Source organism: Grus americana, chromosome 3 (genome assembly GCF_028858705.1).
Source record: "Grus americana isolate bGruAme1 chromosome 3, bGruAme1.mat, whole genome shotgun sequence".
In the NCBI taxonomy this organism is placed as follows: Eukaryota; Metazoa; Chordata; class Aves; order Gruiformes; family Gruidae; genus Grus; species Grus americana.
Genome location: NC_072854.1, coordinates 44,297,378 through 44,319,651, shown reverse-complemented (window position 1 = coordinate 44,319,651; position 22,274 = coordinate 44,297,378). Strand labels below are relative to the sequence as shown.

General features: G+C 38.4%; 1 protein-coding gene across 11 annotated transcripts in view; it reads right to left on the bottom strand.

The window, feature by feature from the left end:
* The window catches only part of KLHL32 (kelch like family member 32), a 130,851-nt gene that overhangs the window by 18,334 nt on the left and 90,243 nt on the right, over window positions 1-22,274 (bottom strand). For 9 of the 11 annotated variants that reach the window (XR_008576516.1, XM_054821520.1, XM_054821518.1 and 6 more), the window contains one exon: window positions 21,675-21,890. The exons of 1 other annotated variant lie outside the window; for it this stretch is intronic. Coding sequence is in view for 9 of the 10 variants with exons in the window: in XM_054821520.1 (XP_054677495.1) it covers window positions 21,675-21,890 (216 nt within the window). In the remaining variant the exon portion in view is untranslated. Of the gene's footprint in view, window positions 1-9,985; window positions 10,090-21,674; window positions 21,891-22,274 lie in introns of those variants that run through there. One more of the 11 variants, XM_054821526.1, reaches the window with a different exon arrangement.

Sequence of the window (22,274 nt, the reverse complement as noted above, 5' to 3'; positions counted from 1 at the left end):
ACACCAGTTATTTGTGTACAATTCTGTCAAAATTTGGTCTTTTGAAAACTGCTTGCATTCCAAGACCAGCTATATACTTGCCTCAGTAGTGATATCAGTCAATATAAAAAGCAGTTATGAAAGCAGGTGAGTCAACATAAAAGATACCTACTACAACTCCACCAATAATATACATAAAAGCATTGTCTTGCACCAATCCCTCTAAAGAATTTCCACAGCATTATCAGGTTGCAATACTACTATGCAATACTCTTGCTGTGCAAACTGTTAGCAATGCTGTAGGAGACCACAATATCCCAGAATCAAGCTGCTGGAGCAATAATATGAACGTAGGGACTATGCGATCACTGGAGACCAGGGGTATGCTAAAAAGAAGAGTAAGATTATGGTTAGATTATTAGAAAGAAAAGCCCTTTCTCCCTCCATCTTTCATTCCATTTATGACAAAATATTGAAGGAATACAACAAAATACATACTGAATCCTTCAATATTTTTTCCTTCTTCATTTCTTTTATTCATAAAGTGGAGAGAAGTGTAAAGGGACCAGAAATTAAGCCAGAGAAGAGAGAAGCAGAGAAGAGGCTCTGCTGGTTTGAGACTGACAGAAAGTGGCACGGAAGACTCTCAAACTGTTCAGCAATTGCAGCTGGTATCAACAGCCAAAATTAAACATGGCCTTTAAATTACATAAAGCATATTGAATCCAACCAGGTCTAAAAAGAGGCTAGGAAAGGCCTAAACCATTTCAAGAACTGTTGCATAGTTATTCTTCAAAACCTTCAGTGATGAAGATACCCAAACTGCCTCAGGAAAACCATTCCCATGCTCAGCTATCTTCTCAGACAGATTTTCCTTTCATCTATGCTGGAGCTCTAAACTCTAACTCATTGCCCCATTTTCCACCTTTGGGTTTATATTCCAGAGCTCAGGAACCCCCAGACCAACCCTTGAAATTGATATATCCATATGGGATGAAAAGCAGTTTGCTAAATTCCTTTTTCCCCTCCACCTCCGATGCGTTTTAATGTATGTGTTGCAGTTTCCTCTTCTCTGAATGAAAAAACCTTTCAGTCTATCTTGGGTCACGTTTTCTAAACCTCTGTTGCTTGGCTCCATTCTCTGTTATTGAAAGGAAATGCCCCTCTGTTGTAATGTTTGCTGCTGAAAACTGGATATAATTTTCCTCTTAAGGCTGTAGTAGTAGCAAATAGATTGTAAGGATCTCTTTGATTGTAATGCCATTCTTGTTTGTACACCACTAAACGAGACTGTCAGTGCGCTATGATATTGCTGATTCATGTTTAAGCTTATGACTATTATTCCCACCTCTTTTTTTCTCTCCATAACTTCCACAGTGTCATGTTTTCTCTGTCATTACTGAACTCTCTACTTCAGGCCACTGCTCCAATCTGTCAAGATCATTTTCAATCCTAATTATATTTTCCAAGAGTGCTTGAAGACCATTCCACCTTCTGATTGTCCGAAAACATAGAACCCGTATTATTCTTTCATACAAGTCATTAACAAAGACATTGACTAGTTCTGGATGACGACAGACTCCTCTACTTGATATTTCATTTCATCCTGACAAAGAACTTGCGGAGCACGAGTTTCTAACTAGCCGTGCAATAACAACAGTTTCAGCTAAAACTTATTGCCCTGTACTGCTGGTGGGAATGTTACATGAAGGAACTGAAAAGAAAGGCTTCTGTTATTCATGGTATATCAAATTTATTGCTGCTTCTGTATTCTGTCAGAGAGGGAAGATGACAAACCAAAACCACCTTCTTATTAAGATTAATTTGAAACACTTTTGCTCCACTGTGCTATTCAACCCCTGTGAAACAAAGAATCAGTGAAGGGCACCATAATTGCAACTGTAGTTCAGTCAAACACTGTACTGAGTTTCAAAAGGTGCATTAGCTATTGGTATTTAGACTTGTTAGTAAAAAAAGACATCAATTAAATACATTTGAAAGTGTTTATGGACTTGAAATCATTGAGCGTTATATCTACATGTTCTAAATCCACCAAATCCATGTGCCAAGTGTCTCCTACCAAGTGGTTTAGGCAACTCCCTACTTCATGTCTTAGGCCATGTGAATCATCATTCCTCAAAGCCTTCAGAGGCACTTACCTCTCATCATTGACTAGATAGTTGAAATTGAAGTGGAATTCAGGCTATCTTCATCATGATGAAGACACCAACTGAATTCATAGCAACTGAATGATGTGTGGGTTGCTATATCAAGAGAAGAATTTACAAAAACTGAGTTCTTATCTGTCATCACTTGCATCCAGACTGGGGTTTTTTGCTTATAGTTCTTGCCTTCACTCACATCTAAAATGGCATCATGGAGGTATCACCTGTGCTATAATGACAGACATTACAGACTCTTAAAAGACACCAAGGTAAATCAGGTCCTGCTAATCACAAGGCTTTTAAAGGAAGTTTAACATTAATGCCTATTGATATCCTCTTTCCTTTATTGTCCTCCCTCCTGCCCCCCCCAGTTAATATTATATAAACACACAAGCAACACTACATACATCCGTACCTTTCAAAGACACAGTCTCTGCACTCATTTCTGCATATGGGATGTGTGATGATCTGCAGCAGAAGGGGTGGATATCTCCATTACAATACATTTTCTCTGCTGCATGAAGTTTGGCAAAAACAACTTGGTTCATACTGAGTTCGGTCTGTACTGAGACTATTCCTGGAGTTGTAAAAAATGTTTCTCTGAAACTAGTAAATGTTTCTCTAATATCACAGAATTTGTAAACCACCACAGTGATTCTGTTGGCACTTAGAGGAGATGTACAATCTAATCCCGGTCTTGAACCAAAACTTTCTCCATCCTTTCCTACGCTATTTCATCCTTACTCATCTGTCTTGCATCTTTAGTTATGAAAACTTTTGAATCTTTCCAAATTAAATTTATTGCAACCTCCTTGGGATCCTCTAGGTGCCAGACCTAAAGGTATCTTTGGTCTACACTACTTCCACCCTTCCCTTTTGACAAGCAATTGCAACAGCAATGGGGAGGGCAAGGTGAATCCCAGGCTGTCTTTTGTGTAGGTTGCTACTGGCTCTTACCAGACTCCACGTCTGAGGTCAGTTTGCAGCGGAGTACTGCATTTTACCATATTAATTTAGAAAGCAGGGCTTAGAACCCTGCACATCATTGTATCATCTGGATGTTCCGTAGGCATCTGGTAATCAGCAGAGAAGCTCTACTGCGTCTTAGGGTGGTAACTGAGATCTGGGAATCACAATGTGTTTAGACGTTCCTGTCCAAATCAACTCACACTACTGTTTGAACACAATTTGACCCACACCTAATCTGTGGCACTCTGAGGCACAGAAAGGGCCATAAGAGCTAAAAGCTATAATGTTTTAATCTCCTTGTCTTACTATTGATAACAATAATTGTTACTCAGTTTTTAAATGCCATAAACTCATTTTGGGACACTCCTTAAAAACAACTACAGGAATTTAAGCTACAAATGTAGAGATTTATATGTGTATTCATGGAATACAACACCACCTCCTAAATTGTGACACAAGGGTATGGAACAGGTCATAGAGATTTTAGAGACACTCACGAACTGAGCCTTAGACATCTAAATTTGTTATGCAGCACACATTGTTACGGTGCTCTCTAGCTGAACATGGTGTCTCACACCACGGAGGTATGGAAGAAAATCGAGTTATTTGTGTGGGCAAACAGATATTCATCACTGGATGGTTTGGCAGCTAGTGGAAGGCTAGAGAAGTTCAAAAGGAAGAAAATTAAGTTGCCAAACAAGACTTTTGCTTGCGGTAGAAATAGTCACTGATGGACTATAATACAATTCTAAATTTCCTTCTGTGTAAAGGAGGCAAATGTAACTCTCATGAACATATGGCAGCACAAACTTCAATGTAACATATCAGCAAACATCTGTATATTTATGAATGCAATTTCTACCACCGTTACTCAGGTTTTGTTTAATCTGGACTTAGAAACCTGGTGCCTACATAGAAACTCCAAAATTCACCCCGTCTATACACTAATTATAGCATCTAATTTTTAGCCTCTCTCGCAATAGCAATTAGTAACTATAATCAGTATTGGCAAAATAAACTCAAAGCCATTATACACTTTATGACACTGCAAGGAAAGGCAATTAGGCTTCTCTAAGGAGATACCACTAGTACTTGAAATTACAACTGTGTTTAAAATGCAAACAAGTAAGCAAAAAGAAAATAAAGAGAGACCATCCACAATTTTGAGGTTTTAAATGTTTTAAGTATTTGTATTGCTGCTAAATAATTTACAAAAATAAGGAAAGACTCCTACTTCTAGTGTCATATAGACAACTTTTGTTTAAACTGCTAGAAGCTTCTTTTCTATTAATTTTAATGTACGAGTATGTGAGAAAAGGAAACTACAGTCATATTCATCTCCTAAACTAAGTAAATGACAAAAGTAGACCCTCAGAAGGACGGGATTTTCAAATCAGATTAATGCTCTTATTCTAAAGCCTTAACCCAAAGGATTTTTCTTCTCCAAGGTTACATTACTTGACTTAACAATGGAGTACATTCTCAAAACAGCAGAAAACAAATGGAAAAATATATTGTGGCACAGTTGGAGCGTACATCTAAGCACACCTGCATGTTGGATTGTGATTTCACTGTGTTTCCAACAGCTGCTTCTGCTTCCAGCATGATGCTTCGACAGTCCAATTCACACAGCCTCGGAGCGCAGTCCTTCCCTCCCTGCAGCTAACGCTGTATGTACCACATACGTACCTAAGCCGGAGAGGGCACAGCGGCAGTGGAGGTTAAAGCTGAATTAAGAGTTTCACTCCTGTTGAAAATAACCCTGCAATAAGCAGTTACCTGGTCTTTTGGGCTGCCAGCTATCCCAGGAAGCAGGAAAGCCTGGTGTGCCTGTGCCTTGCCCGTTCAGCGTCCCCCTGCAATCCTTCTCCTGCCACTCTGCTGGGAAACGTGCCAGACCTTCGCTTGACACCACAGCAAGTTTTCTAACCAGAAAATCCAAGCTACTTTATGACTGCAAAAAGCTTGACATACTCATTAGACCCAGGTTTACTTGGAAACTACTATAAAGTCACAAAGTCAGTGTCAGGGAAAGTTTATGGCCACAGTGCTCCGAGAGAGAAAACGCTCCTCTAAGCCTGGGCTCTATGAGAGGCAGGGGCCACAGGAACTCCGTTAAAGTCATCTTGGTCTGCTCTTTAGTTGATGTATTCATGTTGCAGACCCGCAGACTGAAAAGGAATTATGCTAGTTTATACCATATAAGGTCTCTAGTAACTGAGATGAAGCCAAAAAGTGACAGTAGTGGAAAAAAAATGAGGTTTTTGGAGTTTGGGTTTTTAGCAACAGCGAATAAAAGGAAACATTAAACTTTACAAGGTTTCAAAACAATGAATGCACACTGTCTCAATAAAACAAATGGAAATCTTAAATACAATAATATAGTGAACATTCTCATTTTAGGAGAAAGGACAATTTTAAATAAAATTTTAAACAAAAGTGGAGGGAAGTATTTCCCTGGACTGAGATCAGATATATTCAACACAAATTATCCGACTTCTGCATGAAAATACGATGATGATATATACCAGGGAAAGAGAAAGAACCACAAATCTCTCCTTTCAACACAATTCTCACTTGAGCAGTTCTGTTGCTTAACAAAAGCAAAACTTTTCATCCAGAAAAAAATCAAATTACTATCTTTGTATCATTAGCATATTGGGCAGTGCTATACATCTGCTCCTATTGATCGATAACCCAAAAAGAATCATGAAAGCAACACAGTTACTACAGCAATCACTTTAAAGCACTGAGGGAACTTAAAAAAACCAAAACTTGGACTTTACTAGTTCAGTGTTTGAGAACACTAGAAATATATATATTTTGCCTCTAAACTTGCATATGATTTGGCCTTTCGTTGAATTTTATCTAACTCAGTAAGATTCAGGTGTTCCAGACTGGAACCTCTTGCCTCAAAACCACTGTCTGCCTCAGTTGGCTATTGTCAGCACCACCCCGGCTCTTCAAATCTCAAATCCGGGAGCAGAACCTAGGGATAAACCAGGACATTTACTAAAGCTCTGAAACAAAGTCCACTGAAGGAGGAACGTCCACCTTTTTAAAATGAATGGGGGATTTCCAAAGGGCCTGAATTTGGATCTCTAAAGGATCTTAGTCCTCTCTCTCTCCCCCCAGACACTACAAAGGACAAAATCCAGAGGGTTTAGGATATTAAGTGTTTTATTTAAGTAAGGTGAACTAAATTGGTCTGTATCACCTTTTAAAAATAAAAATATATGAGTGAAGAATTGTTGCTGGGAAAAAAACCCGCAAAACACACACACAATTTTTCAAAGCCGTGAGTTGCGTGTGAGTATTTTTAGAAGTTAACTGTGGAGCACAGCCTCTAGACTCTCTTTGCAATTGTATCACTCAGGTACTATCTTACAGTTGTGGGCAGCATGGAAAATGAGTGGCTTAAGCCCAGATGCAAGAGAGCCTTAAAGATGGAAATCTTTTTCTTCTTTTTATTTTGAATTAAAGATGTGCATAAAAATAAGACTGTAATGAGCTGCATGTAGAACAATCAAAATTATGAGGTATTTGCATTTCTTTTGCACCTTGAGCCAAACAACTACAAAATTATGCATAGGATTCTCTCAATCTGAACACAGTAAATATTAATAATCTCTGAATCAGCAATGAAATGCCTTTTGCCCCGAACCCTGAAGAGAGACTTTCCAACTCAAAAAGTTGTAGTACAGTCACTGAGACCATATTTACAAGGCACTGAGCTGAGGCATATGCATGTAGCCTGTGAAAACAAAGCTGTGCCATCCCCCACCCTCTTCACACAGAGACATTTTAAAATTACCTGTTTGTCAGTTTTACAAATGTGTGCCTACGTAAGCAGCCCCCTGTGTGGTGCTGCGTTAGCAAGCAGGCACGCTTTCATTTGCACATTCTGATTTTACAGTCAGAATTAAAACATTTGCTCTGTTCGGGGTGAGTTGATAAACAGGGATTTTAAAATTTCGGGGTTGTTTTTTTTTTTTAATGTGAAAAATGAAAGAAAAATGTTCCTCTAGATGTATTATGCCTTTGGGCTCCATTTGAAGGAAGGGAAAAAAGACAGAGAAAGCTACTGTGAAGGTCACAGAGTGAAAGAACTTCCTCAGGGCACAGAATAAATTAAATCCCAAGGAAAAAATAAAATGTGATTTCCAGAGTGTGAGGCACAAACTCAAAATGACAATGATTGACAGCCAAACTATATCCATGCAATATCGAAGACTGCACGTTCTCATTTACCTCAGTGTAGCCAGCAAGCGCCCATTAAACATCCGTCTGATGCCCAAATTAACCTTCTTGGCAAACTGAAAGAGGCACAAACTATCATAATCAACCTTTCATTATCACAGCAGCCTCTAGTTAAAGGGTCAGAATAATTGTGCCATCAGAGCCCTGATTGTTTTCAATCAACAGACGACTGGAGTGACAGCTCAGTGATGGAGTAGTTTGATGAAACCGCACCAGGCCTAATCAGAGCAGATGAAAGGAAGGCATGATTGGTGCAAATGAACAGTCGTGCCTCTCTTTTTCATTTACAATCTGAAATTACTCTTAAATTTACAGGGTTTTTTCTCCCTTATGAGTACCTCTGAAAGAATGTTTGACTTATTATGAGTTCTGACAGTGCAGAGTTATAAAACACAGGTAGGGTTTTCAGCCCAGGCTTTAAGTGGGTATTCAGCATAATTTTAACAAATTCACTCTTGAAAAGCACAAAATGACTAAAGACTTCCAATGACCTAACCTTTCAGAGTTGTTTGATTAGCAGAACAATTTATCATGGCTCACATTCTTCATGATAAGAGAAGATTAAAAAAATGGGCGAGGATCTCTTGCAAATGTTTTCTCTTAGCCAATATATTTATTGCGTTATTGCTCTCCTGTTCTCTCTCACAAACACACACAAAAGAAAAAAAAAAATTAAAGAACGCTGCATTAATAACCCTTTTCCCCTTAGAATGAATAATGGAATCCAAGCAAGGGATTGTTTGGAGATGAAAGTAGAGACCAATTATCATGCCACTGACAGCATCAATATTTAGTTTTCTGGTGGGTTGGGTTGTTCATTCCCATATTCTAGAGGATGGGAAATTAATCAGTCCCACTAGGTGTTTCTTACCTTACTCATCAGCACAGAATCAGAGACCCTCACAAATGAATAGGGAAAAAAAAAAAAAAAAAAAGAGAGAAATTGTGGGCTGCTTAGGCAAAATGTGGAAAGAATGGAAGATTCAAGTTTCCTGCACCTCTTCAGCTACCTCTCACTTCCCCTCCCAGCCTCACCCATGTGGCTTCGCATCCCCACAACAGCGCTGTAAGGAAGGTGCAGTACATCAAAAGAACCTCTTTGTAGTACCTCTGAAGGAAGCAAGTATTTCAAGTGACGAGTGGTAAATCTTTTGTTCTGTGATCTTGGTCATCATCAGATGTTCTTTAGTCTGTCAAGTATCACAAAATGCATACCAATGTTCAGGTCAGCATACCAAAACAAAAAAGCAGCTCAGAAACAAAGACAAATATTTGCCTGAAGGGGGAGAGGATAGAGAAGACTGAAGGCTTTTAAGAAATTTTGTTTCCTGTACCTGTTCCTCACACTACAAAATAGAAGTTTTAGTTCCTTAAAAGTTTGGGGCTGTAAGCAGAACATTCATCTATGTGGAAAACACACAAGTGTCCTAAGCTGAAGCAGCTGTGAGCAGGCTTGCACATCCTTGCTGACACAGAGGATGCCACTTTCACTTGTTCCTGTTTAATTTATTGAAGTCTACTGTTGATGTAATTAGGTTGAAAGGACCAGGGTCTCTAGTGCTTTTTCTTTGTGTAGTGAGGAAAGTCACTACCGTCAGATAGCATGAAGGCTCCAACCCAGGCCAACTAAGGAACATCTATTAGCTCCAAGTCCTAGGTAAGAGAAGCATGACAAAAGTTGCCCAGTCTGCCAGTGATTTGGCAAGTACTCCCTCCAGTGCTTCCACTCAGTTAATGGCTGAGTTTCATCTTTCCTGTTTCAAATATTAAAACATCCAACCTTTTCCACGTATAAAGACCCTGTTTACAATATACATATGGATTTAGTGAATGGGAATGACCCCAAAACATTCCTAACACATTAACGAAGAAGGGAAATAACAGTTTGGGAAGCTGCCACCATGTGCTCTGCTGGATGGAGCAGAGAGAAGGCTCACAAACAAACATGCTTCTCTCTACCCAAATACAAAGTCTCACATTCACATTTCCCCACCACAAGGATCATACCATATATTTGAAGATGCTGTCATTCTGCTATTTGCCCCCAACTCCTACCCAGCCATCACCACACTAGTGCTAGACCCCTGCTTCAGCAGTGGCGCTGGCTTTGCATACAAGAAGACCACTGAAGTGCACTCCCAAATAGGAGCCTGAGAGCACATCTGGCAGGAAAGTAAAAATGTGCATCCTTCCAGACTCAACCATAATCCCTGCCATCCAGTCACAGACCCACAGCTTCACAGATGGACAAGGTCTGGAGGACTGAGGGATCTGACAGCAGGCTCAGGCAGCAGAGAGGGAAGCCAAATATAAATGAGTTATGGCTTCAGGAAATACGTAGCCCAAAAGGAAGATTAGAGAACCCCAAGGTTCATTAGATCTGAAGAATGAAAGCACTTGTTAGAGTACATGCCCCTGATCTCTCAGCAGTCTGCAAAAGCTGCAGTGGATTTGTCCAGAGTACTACTATAGGAAGCTCTCGGTCTGCTAAATAAGAAGTGCTGTACCTCTTGGTTGGAGATTTGCTGGTTTGGGATTTACGTGATGTCAAGAGGACAACCCACAGCTTTCAGAACACCAGCCTGCAGTCTGCGAGCCACTTTCCAAGAGGCAGAAATTTGATTTTGATCTTTCAGCACTGAATAACACACAGCAAGCAGAGTTGTTGGCTGAAGTCCATCTAGCAGCACGAATGATGCATTTCATGATATGATAACTGTGATTAAGGTAGAGGTACATAATGCAGCTGTATTAATAGCAAACATTTATCAAAATTAATGGCATTAAAGTGAATCGCAATGTATTAAAAATATTTCTCCATTTTTCTCAAGTGCTGATAAGATCTATCTTCTTAAAACATTTAAGCTGTAAAGCATCAATCATCAGTTGCCTGGTTTCCTCACAGGGCTGCTACATATTGTCCTGTACAGTCTTCAACAGGTACAAGGAAGGATGCATAACCTGTATGACTGGCAGATTGCTTAGCCATAATTAAACAGCTCCATTAGAAACAACTGTATCTACATCTCAAAAATTTTTAATAAATGTTTTTGCACAACATCCTTGTGAGGAAGGGAGGAAATTTTTATCCCAAAGACAAACTCCTCCCAACAAATACAGACCCCTGCATTCTCAGTCTAGTGCTTTACTACAAGCTTCGTTCCTCCCTGGTGCTACACAATGATACCGGCCTTCCCAGAAAGGTCATTATTTTATCAAAAAGGTCGTGAGACAGTGTTAGTTTCTTGGTTTTTTACATATGTGTTTCCTATGAAACATATAGGAAAAAATTTTATAACAACAATTAAGAATAGAACATATACTTTTCGAAACTGTATTCACTTCTTTTACACACTTTATTCAATGCATTTATTTTACCATTTCTCATATTGACTGGAAATGAGACTAGACTGAAGCCTACCTAGAAGTCATTGACTAACCTCAATAAAAGTATTTCAGCTTTTTAGACTTCCAATACAATAATTATGATCAAAAATCAGATCTACAGAAGAATGTAGCTGAACTACATTAATATATAACATTATATAGAGTAATGAATCATATTATATTAAAGCAAAGAGTTGCTATAGTGGAAAAACTAAACTTTTCGTCTACTCGAGCTCGAAGTGAAGTAAGGTAAGGACAGAAGGTAAACTCTCAGCTGTTGTAAATTATCACAGCTCATGGAAGTTTGCCATTTTACACCTTCTGGGGAATCTGAACTTCAAAATTATATAGCACTTTTCTTCCAAGTATCTCAAAGCAATTTACAAGCAGTAAAACTCGAGCTTCTCCAAGTGTACATTTCAACCATTTTCCTAACATGGGAACTGAGAGAGAGAAAAATAAGTGATATGACAAAAAACAGCAATGGTACAGCTCACACAATCAAAATCTTCTGTCCCTTCAACCTGTCCACAACTGAGCCTCTTTACCCCACTACCAGAGTCCTGTGCAGTTTTTTGGTGCTCCATGCCACAGAATGAAACCTGGAGAGATGCAGCTATCTGAAACTGAGGACAAAACCACCCCCTAAATATCTGACAAAAGTATTTGAGATATTTCTGCAGCTGAAAAGCACATTTCCATACAGGGAATAAAACACTGCATTCTTTGTTAACGTTCTTGAAGCAGCAAAGACAAAACTGTCCTACAGTGTACTTCAAGAGCAGTGTGTTCTTGTTTGATTAAGTACTCAAACCATGGAGTAGTTTCCTTTAACAGTCATTTGGAACTTCTCTACAAAGGAGCTTCTTTCACCTAACTCATTCTTCTGCTATGATGGAAGGAACAAGCAAGGCCCAGCACAACCCCTAGCAATGACACTCCGTATGTACAACTGTGTGTGTAAAGCCTGTGTGAGCTAGTGTGTAGTCCTTATTGCGACAGACTTTACAGGTACCCCACTACTGACAAGTCTATTTTCCTGTGTACTGCTGTGACTGACTATCACACCTGGAAGTGTATACAAGTAAAAAAAATGAGCTGGGATTGATCACACTGGAAAGGCTCTACTTCTGCAATCAAAATAATTTTTGTTTTAACAAGACCATCAGAAAGGAGTGTGGAGGGTGACAATCTATCCAGAGCAAAGGAAAGCAAAGCAATAAAACCAAACCCAAAATATGGCATTCAGAGACAGAACCTTGCTTTTTCCTTTCAAACAGGTCCAGCCATAAAGATAATTAGAAACGACAAGCAAGCGCCCCCATTGTAAGCATTACTAAAATGTAGCTTCATAGGTTCCTAAAATCTGTGGAACCTAATAGATCTGCCTCTCTAATAACTCAATCAAATGGCAAGAAGCTCCGAGGTAACAACTTCCTGTCATCCATTTTCTAACAGCACAAAACGCTCAAATTTGGACCCTCCATCATTTGTTGTGTTGGTAAAACCAACATTACTAGGTGCTTTATCTCTGATCAGTTTTTCTGAAGTTGCAATGAACAGAAGCTTATCTCTTCATAAACGCAGCTAACTAGGACTCTTAACTGTAATTTGATTTCAGTTTACGGAGATCAACGTTTACGATAGCATTTCTCTTTTCTCAAACAGGGTGAGGACAGAGCACATGGGAGGTGGAAGAAGAGGACCTCTCCCCACTCAGCAGCCATCATTTCAAAATCTAGAATTGCTCCTTTTTATTTTGAGAGGAAACATTCAGGCTGACATCAAATGCACTGAAACAGCCACATTTAGCATTAAAATAAGTTGCTGGTACATAATTATAAGTGGAAATTACAATCTTTTATCATCCGATATGCATTGTTTTCATTGCTATTCCTCTCGTTATTTTTTCCCTTGAAATATGTTTTAGAAGTATAGTGGCTCTCTATGGAGACAGGAATCTATAAGCTTTCATCAGTAAAAATTGTTAGAGAATGAAATAAGCACAAAATCGACAAAATTCTATAAAAATGCAATTCAGCTCTGTGAAAATTAGTCTAAATGGTTCTTGAATGTAGAAAGATTCCTATTCCTTTCTTCCCTATTGTTAGGGTATAATTTTCTATGGATTTAATAGGCAAATCCAACAAATCACATAAAAATGTATAATTTTCTATAATAATCTTGACAACAGCTATACAGGACTTGCATATCATTAATATCTTAGGCCATACACAAAAACGTACATCAAAGTATATACGCTCCTTAGTCAGTTTATATATATGTATGCTCTCAACATGTCATGTTATTACAAAATCACCGAGGTCAATTTTCCCAAGTGAAATCACCAGGTGATTTATGTATTTATTTATTTTTTTAAACCAGTGATACCACCAGCACCTTCACTACAAGAACTTTATTGCTGTTTTGTTCTGCTTTACTATTTTAATGAACCAACTAAGCCCTCTGACAAGGCAAGCGTCAGTTTACCCTTCTGGGTCTCACAGACAAAAGCTGTCTCAGCCTCCCCTGCTTTCGCTCAGCCACTTCACCCCTGCAGTTATCAAACATTAGCAACTGAAGTCCACGTTATACATTAGTGAGCCTGATCTTCAGCTCCAAAGTGCTGCTGGAACCTCATTTCAACATGGACAGGCCCACTAATATTAACTGTGGGAATATTTAGGCCTTTTCCTGTCAGCAGACAAATTTACTTCTGTTTTCTCAAATCCCATGAAGAATGTATCTCAACATAACAACAAGAAACACACGCACATATTTCAGGAGTTGGTATTTCTTTTGGTTGATTTTTCACGTAGGAATTTTTTTTTCCCACATTCCATTTTTAAATACAAAAAGAACAAGCAAGTACACTAGGACAAGCTCACTCAGCTTTTTTAAGAGCAGAATAGTTTCCCTTTTAATCAAATCAGATCTTAATTATGTCAATTTTAGTGACTCTGCTTTAGTCTTTAATCCCCATGTGATGGGTTTCAGATTAACGCAGGACTCATTTTTAAGTGATGAGTTAATTTTTCAAATCAACTAATTGTCCTAAGAATGTTATTTCTTTTAAAAAAGTGACTTAAACACTTAGTCACATTTGTAAATGCATTTAAGATCCCAAACGTATCTCATAAATTGGGAATGTCACAGCTGTCCTACTACAAGGTTTAAATAATCAATTTACATTTGCTTTAAATGACTACATCACATCTGAAGCAAACTGAAACAACTGCAACTGCTAAAAGGTGAACCTCATAAAATTCAGACCTATACAGTTTCACATGAATGTTAAAAGAGGCTCCACCCTAAAGGAGCAGTTTGAAAGCTTTTCAGCACAGATTCTCACTTCAGAGACTGTGATCTTTCCATCTGTCATTACTATCCCACACAGACCTCTAGCTTGGAAGCCACTTCACAGTGAGGCTTCTTAAGAACTTTTTGACAAACGTTATTTGTCACAATTTCTTCCATTTTTCCCTGGCACAAGGGAGTCCACGGTGATCAAAGGTGTACAAGGACCCCTTTGTCGTAAGGCAATGAAATGCCCAGCTCCACAGCTCGCTCACACACATCTGGGTATCCCTGTTGAGGTAAGCAAGGACACGCAGGAGTGCTGCTGCTTTTCCATCTCCACTAGTGTCCTGGTCCTGGGGCAGGAGTGATAGCGAGACACCACATCTGGTCAGATCTCAGCAAACATGCTGAACTAGCCACTTAATAGCAGGTCTAGACATATGAGTGCAAATTTACTTCACCTAACGTTACACAGTTTAGGTACTTAACCCCCAAACTGGATTCTAGCTATCTTAACATAGTGATGACAATTTATATCATTTCAGCCAACCTGGAATTCAATTTTCTTTCTCTATCTTCTTTGGCTCCATAGTTACAAATAGAGGTAATGCTTCTACTAGCTCCCAAAGGAAAACTTGTTGAAATACGGAGCTGGGAATTCTCAAAAGAGATTCTCATTTTCTATCATTTTCCACAAGCCTAAATCCATCAGAAACACTGTTAAACAGCTTTACTGGGATTTTGAAAGTGTAGAGATTACTAACATTTGTATCTCTGAATAGAATACATTCACTAAGATAGCAACACCAGACTGCCTCATTTGACGATCCATGGTATCTGTGGGGTTTAGACTTTATTTATGTTGTTCTTTTCTTTAACTTAAAAATGAAAGTAATGTATATTTCCAACCACGCCTGGCTTTCACAACAGTCTGAGCAATTTTCTTTTATGTAATCATATAACTGTGTATTAAGCCAATTATACTTGTTAATGTCCAATAGATCAGTGCCACAAAGAGCATAACAGTCAACACAAACCCCACCATAACAGACTAATTCAAATGCAGAAAGCAGTATCACAGAAGGGGCCTTGCTGTGTGCACACCTTAGTGTCCTTTTTTGGCTTTCTAAATCAAAACACACATCCAGCTGAAGAAGTGACCTAAATTCAAGAGCTGTGGGCACAGCAGCCTTCCTAAATACTGATGTGATGCTCTGTGCAGTTCTGAAGTTAATCTGGGATAAATAAGGTGAGGCAATGTTACTGTAGGACACTGAGGCAAAAGTAATGCCCTCCAGCAATTTCTCTATTGCTCACAGCAATAGCAGCAAAATAATCAAGTTTTCTGATTGGAACTGACATGTATCAAAAAGAAAATTAGAAGAACACACAGTTGCTCCTAATATAAACCTAGTTTTAATATAAAAAATCTCTTTCTATACTTGATAAATAACAGTAACAAGATTAGCTAACATTCAAGAAATAACAGGCAGAAACTTTGAAAAGTTCAGAACAAAAGCTTATATAAAGTTCACAAAACTTTAATGTAAAGGATAAGGTTAAGAGCCCATTAGAGTTAAGCTAAGGCAGACAAAGGGGGAAGGTATTTCATAAAGTAAGGGGACAGAGCCAACAGGGGTAGCGTTCATTTTCATGGAAGCCAAAATGCCATTACTATTACAAGTGATGCAGAAATTATATCAGGAAAAATGTGCGTGACCTGAGCACAGCAGCAGAGTGTGAGATTCAGCTGCCTACATCCACTGCCTCAATCCATGAACCCTGCTAATCAGCAGTTCCAGTGGACACTGATGTCCTTGCAGATCCTGTGCCACAACTGCCAGCTTGGCCTATATATCATGGATATCCTACCAAAAATGCTGCACATGCCTACGTTTATAAAAATGAATCCCACACAAATAGTCTGGAGAGACCGTAAGGAATATTACCATTGCACACAGTCAATTCAGGTGAGATACCTGTGATTTTGAAGATTAGCCTTAGGAAAATGAAACCTATACCCTGTCATAGGTTAAGTTTTCACACTATTTTTATTTAAGGCTAACTAATCTTGTTTGCAATTAGTCATGATACACAGTGCAACCACTGCAGATCCAGCACAGTGGATACTGGGATTCAAGGGTGGCTCTTCGCACTTCTACATAGACTACTCATGAAAAAGGTACTAAAAAGGGGGTGAAAACACAGCAAAACACGCAGGGGCAATAGGCTAATCTTGCCATATAGCCTCACCAATTCACCTCAGCCTTAATATGCATCAGATTCCTTTTTTCTCTCCTTTGCTTCTCTTGATAAGAGGCTGACAGCCACGTTTTAGCATGGTGGTTTTCTACTTAGGCTAAATACTCACTAGGGACGAGCATTAGACCACCAGACATGATTTCACTTATTGCCCAAGAGAGCACTTAAGCTTATTTCTTGAACAGTGAAAGGCTAATATACTGTTTAAACACAACGTTGATTAGTGAGATGCTTTTCTTTACTTACTATTTGATGTCATTCCTTGTTTTACAGTAAAACTTAAGTTCACATTTAGCAAGGCACTTAATCCACACTTCATCAAAACACATATATACCCCTGAGAAACATGAATTTTGCTCTCTCCATGTTAAAAATTGTTCTGTAGAATCAAAAGATTGACAGCAAAAAAAAAAAAATAAATTCAAGTACTGCACTGAAGGAATGGCAAGCTTGTACTGGAACATGACAACCCACTTTAGAAACTGCTGTTCTGCATAGGAAAATGTGGGCATCTCTGGAGATGTATGGAAGATGTCTGTGGGCCTGTCTTCAGCAGAGAACTGTTCCATCATAACAGCCTGCTATAATGCGTACACCGCAAAATTTCCAACAGCACCAAACTCTGTGGGATTTCTGCTGGAGAATACTTTTGGCCCTCCAGAAATGCCACCAGGAGATTCAAAATGGAGCTCAAGTGTAAGAAAAGGCAGTTGAAAATAGGGCACTTTGCTCTCCCTTAGAAAAGGACAAACAGGACTGTAATAAGAAAATTGGATTTATACATTTTCATAAAATAGATGCTTAACAACTCATACTGACCTGTAGCACTGTAGTTTTCCTGTCTTATTTTTCTATTTATTCAAGTAAAGACACTTCTCTAATACAGAGACCAAAGACTGATTTTGCACATCACATCCACAATAACAAAAAGAATAACTTGTGCTATGCTTTCAGATGTGGAACATCTGCTTTATGAACACAAGTTCACAACTTGCCCACAAGGAAGTTAACAGGGTTGGAATGTCTTGGGAGCCTAGCCCTGGAAAAGACATGACATAGTTGCATGCTTTCTAGCTGAATAAACTACTCATGCAGTTTTATCTACCATTTTTTTCTAGATTGCTTGCTTATCAGTCAACTACCAAGAAACTGAGTTGCATGGCAAAGTAAAAAACCAAGGAAAAAATTCCTAACCTTAACTTCAGAAGAAGTATTGGCAAATACTAAAACTGATCTATTTTTAATGTTAGCTGTTTAAAAACCACATATATCCTTAAAAAAACCTACTTAACCTGTAGCAGAGAAGGAAGAAACTTATCTATACTGATCTCACATTCAGATTTTTTGCCAAAGAGTTCAACTTGGATTGAGTGCAGTATTAAATACAGTATCATTTGACCAATGGACTGCTGGGAGACAGAATGATCCAGTAGATATTTCTATCTGAAGCTATTAGTATGAGCCTTGAAATACGAACACTTAAGCCTCATGTCATTGAAGTTTTTAATAACAAACATGATAAGGCATAACTATACTACAACTAAGGCTAACATCAGTTTATTAAATCTTTGGCTTGCTTTCTGCTTGCTGAGGTTCCAACAAGAAGCACTCTACTGCTAGATTTGTCTGAAAACACGTTCTGTTGTACAAGGTTGGTTACCTTTTCAATTATCAAGGGAAAGAATTCATCTGCTTCCTTAAAGTAGAGCCAATGAGCCTTTCTAGTAATGGCCAATTATGAAAAGATTCACTTTTCACTTCATGATAAACTAGACATTTATGTCCTCGTCATGACCGTTTCCTGTGAAAAAAAGTGTGCTGAACAGCTCATGATGAAAGGGAAAAATACCAAAGAATTTGCTTGTTTCCCCTCCAACTTCCTCAGGATTCTTCCTTGGTTTTCTTCTTTTTTTTTTTTATTTAATCCTTTCTTCCATGTCACTGCGTTAAGTTTTGTCAGCTGCATTAAAACGTGAATAATCATAAATTTCATAAATACGAAATAATATCTCATAATCTCACATGCTAGTAAAATATAAAAAAAATCAATATGAAAACAAATCCTAATGTCACCTAACAAGCATTGTTACTGGCTTAGCCTAGCTAAAAAAATGATGGAGGCTAGTAAATTGCTCCGATTCCACAGCCTACGGAAGTTTTCTGGTAGGCTTTCTTTTGGTTGCTTATTTGTTTTAAGAAACACATCGTTATATTCCTTGTCTATTGTCTCCACTAAAGATAAGACACCTACGTTAGACCAAAGAGTTTCATAAGATTTTAAGAGGTAGAAAGAGGAATGAACTACTTAGTGTGTCCACTTTATCCTGGTTTGGAAATCACATTTTTCTTTCTGAAAGAATCAACAGGAATTGCTGTTGAAACACTCTATGTTATCCCACATCCTAGTATATTGACATTAATATTAGTGTTTAACTTCCTAAAACCTGGTTTGTTCAAGGTTCTGTTTCACCACATTCACTAAAATTAGGCAACTGTGAATTGGTAGCCTAACAAAAATCCAAATCGTGCCAGATATGAGCTGCAGTCACTTCAGTTCAAATCATGTTCAAGCATCACTGAGTACACATTTTGATGCATTAAAATAACTGCCTTATATTCATGTGCATTAGGATTGAATTGCCCAGTGGACACTGGGAATTTAAACTAGTGAAAGTAACTGTGCTCTGCACCCTTTCCACAAGTTCTCTGAGGGAAGCTTTAATTTCTGCTTAGGGCTTCATGGGAGCCCTACTAGTAAAGGTGCCTTGAGGCCATGCCGAATTCGTATCGCCGTAACATGCATGATGTGCGTGCACAGGAGGCTGCACTAGTCACAGGTAAGACAGACAAATCAAGCTGTAGCATCCCCCATCAGCTTTTCTATTATCTGCCCCACTTTGTGCCAATTTCCTCCAGCTTCCCCAACACCTCTTGCTTTGCTGTTCTTCCTTAAGACATGGGATGGGGATTTGTCAAAGTCAATGAGCACTTTATTACAGTGAGAGTGCTCAGTAATGAACAATTCAGCAATTTAATGAGATTCTGTAGATCTGTCTCCAGCCTGTCCATCAAGTTTCACTTCTATAAAGCACCCTGACACTAATCCTCTGGCATACCCAATCTTCACCCTGGGCTGAATATTAGATTCTTCCATGGTATATTGCATTACCACTATAACCTTAGCAAAAATGATGAACTTAACTACACTTGAGGCAATATAGCTGGTCTGATTTGATTTTCTTCTATTGGGTTGACTATGAGGGAATTACTTATTTACTAAGATAAAGCAAAAAACCAGTTTCTTATTGCCCTCTGAATGCCTAAATTGGTAAATATTTATGTGTGTCTTTTAATTCATTCTGGGGACCTGGAATATTATAAATATATATTTATTCCTGGTTGTACAGACTGAATTAAAAAGACACACGCACATTTTGCCTGCAGCGGAAAACTAGTTTAAAAAAAATTCTTCGGAACAGCATTAGTAACCTTTAGAGAGGCAATTATGATAACACTTAAATGGACAGTGTGGAGTTTGTTGTCACTCAAAAAGCAGCATATTACCTATAAGTATCTTTCCCCAGTATGACCCTGCAACAGAAATGGAACCTTTGTCATATTTACCTCATGAAGTGTTCATTGACTGCAGTGCACACAATTAAGAAAATTATTTCTGAGTTCCTCCTGCAGGACAAGACAATGACACAAGATTTAAAAATCTCCCACTTTCCGAACTTTGCTTCAGCAGGTTGCATAGGGCATAGCACTCTGTATATGCGTGTTCACTGCTGAGCTGGCATTAAATAATACTTGCGTGACTTTCTGTAGCAACTTTCCTAGAAAAAGTATACTCAAGTGCATAGCTAGATTTCACTAACCCTGCAGAGAAATTATGATAAAATGCAATTGGCCGATCAGCCATGCCCCATATATGAACTTGTACATTAAAACCTTTTCTGATAAAGGGAATATGGGCTAGTACTCCAGAGTATCACGCTTAAAAAAAGCAAACCCCACACCACACCCACCATCATGGGTAGTGTGCAGCAGGTTCTGTTGTACAGACATCCTCCAGAGACTAGGATAGGCAAGAATGTAACTTTATAGTTAGACTTTGTAAAATGCTCCCTAATCTAAAGCCTCAAAGTTTTGGAAACAAATATGGCAGTTATTAGACTATAGGGTGAAGTTACATTTGCATACTGTCTCTGTGGTTTGAAGAGCTTAACTAGATATTTTCATTTTTTTAAGAATAAATATTTTGTTCCTGCATGATGTTACTCATCCATAGAACATGAAGCACCCCACAGATGAACACACATTTTACATTTTGAGAAAACAATGGCATATAGATTAAATTATTTGATTAGAATAATCCAAAAGATAAGTAGATAAATAACAGAGACTGAAATATCAATCAATTTTCTGACTTTTAGTCTTCTCTGTTGGACCAAGATGACCCACTTGCTTGAAAGAAACATATGCTTTCTTTTTAGGAAGTTACATTCTATCTTGAAATACCCTGAAATACTTTCCTTCTATAAAACATGACAGCAAAAAGGAAACAGAAAAGTTTTGGGGTAACCAGTGTTACAGAGATTTCCTACTATATCATGAATTGCAATTTTTACATACATATAACAGGAATGTTTCCAAGGATAGATTTGGTTTTAGTCTTTGTTTTGCTTTACAGGCTACATGGTTTTTTTCATATGAGGTTTCCTACCCCACTCCTCTCCACACTAAAGGTCAGAACATAATGCTTTTATCTGGTTAATATTCTATGACTAGCAACCCTGTCCTTTTCCAGAGCCAGCTTTTTAAAAGAAACGATCACCACTTCCAGCTTCTTGCCACAAACCTTCCATTGATGCCTCCACTCAGCTCTGAGCAGAGCAGCCTGTGTGATGACTTACTAATTTGCTTCAGGCAGAGTCAGCTGTGGTGGCCTAAACAATCTAAATAACTACTGAAGTTACACAGTTAAGTTTGTCCAAGCAAATGGGAAAGACAGCAGAAGCAGGTTTGCTGCCAGACTTGCGGCACTCGCCTCACCAGAGGCGATAACCAAGCTGCATGTATTGGCCATCTCTTCCACCAACAAAGTGGTAGAAAGTGTCTGGCCACATCTAAGTAACACAAAGTAAGCAAGAAGACAAATTTCTCTTTCAAGCAAACTAATTGCATTAACACAACACAACAGTTTTTGAATTTCATTTAAAAATTTCCCTCGGTTGTTATTCACAGTTTTTGCTCAAGTGCTTATTCTCCCTCAAGATTGCTCCAGGGTTTCAAAACAACAGATTACTGCTATGGCTTATAGAGTATCACACATTCTGCTTGTGGCCTTACCTGCCAGATTTGTTCTTCACTGAGTGAAGTGAGTCTATCACTTTTAAAAACCTCTCGAAGGAGACAGTATGGGAGTGCCAGAACTTCTTCAGGATGACTCTTCAATAGCTCAGAGAGATGTTTTACTAAGAAGTCAACCACTGCGTTCTCCAACAAAGTGAGGTTGAAGAGGTCCGCAAGCTTATACAGGTCCAAGTAATTAAAACTATTTAATTCCTAAATGGGTGAAGCAAACAAAATACGTCTCAGAAAACCAAACAAAAAGAAAAAAAAAAAAAACAGAGAACAAAAAACCCCACAGGTCTCAGATAATGAAAAAAGGTTGTTCTTTTGGAGCTGTGGAGAAGGAAGGTAATATAACTTGAAATTAATTAACACAGCCTCATTCAAAATGTATGTGTAAATGTTACCAGTGCATATGTAAATAAGTATGATAGTATTAATTTATATTGCAACTGCTAAGGTTATATATGCATACAGCATCTGTAAGAAATATGGATTAGTACATAAAATAATAAACCAACATGATTTATACTGTACAACAAGAGCTCGCAGGAGTTAACAAGTGGATTAAAAACAAGTATTTGGTAACTACAATGG